This window comes from Brassica napus, chromosome A9, assembly GCF_020379485.1.
Source record: "Brassica napus cultivar Da-Ae chromosome A9, Da-Ae, whole genome shotgun sequence".
Taxonomy (NCBI): domain Eukaryota; kingdom Viridiplantae; phylum Streptophyta; class Magnoliopsida; order Brassicales; family Brassicaceae; genus Brassica; species Brassica napus.
This window is the reverse complement of record NC_063442.1, coordinates 21,520,991-21,522,893: the sequence shown is the minus strand read 5'-3', so window position 1 is coordinate 21,522,893 and position 1,903 is coordinate 21,520,991. Positions and strand designations below refer to the sequence as shown.

The 1,903-nt window shown below is 41.0% G+C and overlaps 1 protein-coding gene across 1 annotated transcript; it reads left to right on the top strand.

Annotated features, from left to right (window-relative positions):
- Positions 1-652: 652 nt before the first annotated feature.
- LOC125578138 lies at positions 653-1,561 on the top strand. Its single transcript, XM_048740437.1, has 2 exons — positions 653-799; positions 872-1,561. The coding sequence occupies exons 1-2, from the start codon at positions 653-655 to the stop codon at positions 1,559-1,561; spliced, it is 837 nt and encodes a 278-aa protein (XP_048596394.1).
- The last annotated feature ends 342 nt before the right edge of the window (positions 1,562-1,903 follow it).

Sequence of the window (1,903 nt, the reverse complement as noted above, 5' to 3'; positions counted from 1 at the left end):
TTAGGAACAAGATCACTCACTTGTTGGGAAGAGATTAGAAGAGCTTTCCTTAGAGAATTTTTCACTGATGAACGCTACTGGGAAGTAAGAAAACAAATTTCTACATTTCGCCAAGGTCCACGCGAATCATTTAAAAACGCTTGGGGAAGATTCAGAGGCTATAAACTTGAATGTCCCCATCATGGTTATTCAGAACCACAACTTCTTAACATCTTTTATGGAGGTGTTAATTTGAGCTATAAAACCACCCTCGATACAGCGAGTGATGGAAATTTCATCACTAGGAATCCCGAAGATGACAACGGGAAGATCCTATGAAAAGATGGATGAAGAGATAGAAAAAACTACAAGTCCAAAAGACAATTCTGATTTAATAGAAATTAAGAATTCCGTTAAATCCCTTCATTCCTTTCTTCAAAACAAACACCGATCTGATATAGCCCAGATCGACGACAACGCTTTGTCTGACACCGATGATTATTCGGATGAAGAAACGAACTGCTCTGATCCCTACTATGTGCTTCATGTCGAGAGCTTTACCCAAGCTTATGACACTGCTTTAAAATCACGTACCGGAAGAGAGAGGTTCAATATCAGATAAGATCTTACTGGCAACCGTAAGACAATATCGCAATTTTACGGAAAGATAAATATGGTTTACGGAGAATTGATGGAGAAAGCAGATTCTTTAGGAGAACTAATCCAAAAATTAGAAGGTCAAGTAGCTGAGATTGCAACTGCCATAAAGAGAGACGCTGGATGTCTTCTCGGAAGAACTGATCTAAACCCAAGACGTCAAGTCAGTGCCGTAATGCTGCGCAGCGGGATAAACCTCGCAGCAGATACAAGGAATAATTAAGATGTTGGAAAGCCTTACGACGCCGACAAGACCGGGAAAAGCAACTCTCATCCTATTCTTCTTAACGATCTTGACCAAAATCCATCTCAAGAGAACCGGAAAACCACTGCTGAAAAGACTAAGGAAAAGGCAATAGACTTAGAACTAGAAGAAGATACAGAGATTGAGGATGAAATCGATCGACAGTACGAAACTGACGTCGATCGACCCAAAACACCTATCATCGATCGACAACCTGAAAAACCCGTCGATCGATGGTCTACTCAACCCGAGCCCATAATTGAAAGAGTCTATAGAACTTTACCCCCTTTTCCTCCTAAAACGCAAACTAAGAAATCATTAGAAAGCACAATCTGCAAGAAAGCCTTAGATAAGATTACTGTCGAGATGTCCCTTAGTGATGCTATAAAAATAGCACCTTCAATTAAGAAGTACATAAAGGATATGACATCTCCAAACTATCCAATCGCAGAACATAGCGTGATGATGATTTCAGAAGAAGTAAGTGCTATGATTAAAGGAGAAACTCCAACGAAGAGATCAGATCCTGGTAGTTTCGTCCTAGATTGTAAAATAGAAAACACGCGCTTCCCTAGATCATTATGTGACCTCGGCTCTAGCGTGAACCTTATGCCTTACTCTGTTGCAGTGACGTTAGATCTATTAGGGTACCCGAAGGAATTCTCGAAGATGTTCCCATAAAGATTAACGATTGCATCGTGCCGACGGATTTTGTTGTGTTGAAATACAGACAAGAACCCAAAGACCCCCTCATTCTGGGTCGGCCATTCCTAGCTACAGCTGGAGCAATCATTGACGTCAAAGAAGGACGAATTAATTTGAACATAGGGGATATCTCGATGACTTTTGATATGGAGAAACTGATTAAGCGACCCCTAATAGATGACCAGGCCTTCTACGTGGAAAACGTTTCTGAGGATGAAAGAGACTCTTTCATAAACATTGTGGGAACCGAAATTCGCACTGTCGATTTCCGTTTAAATAAGGAAACTAGGAAAACCCTAATTTCCCAGGGGTCCCGGA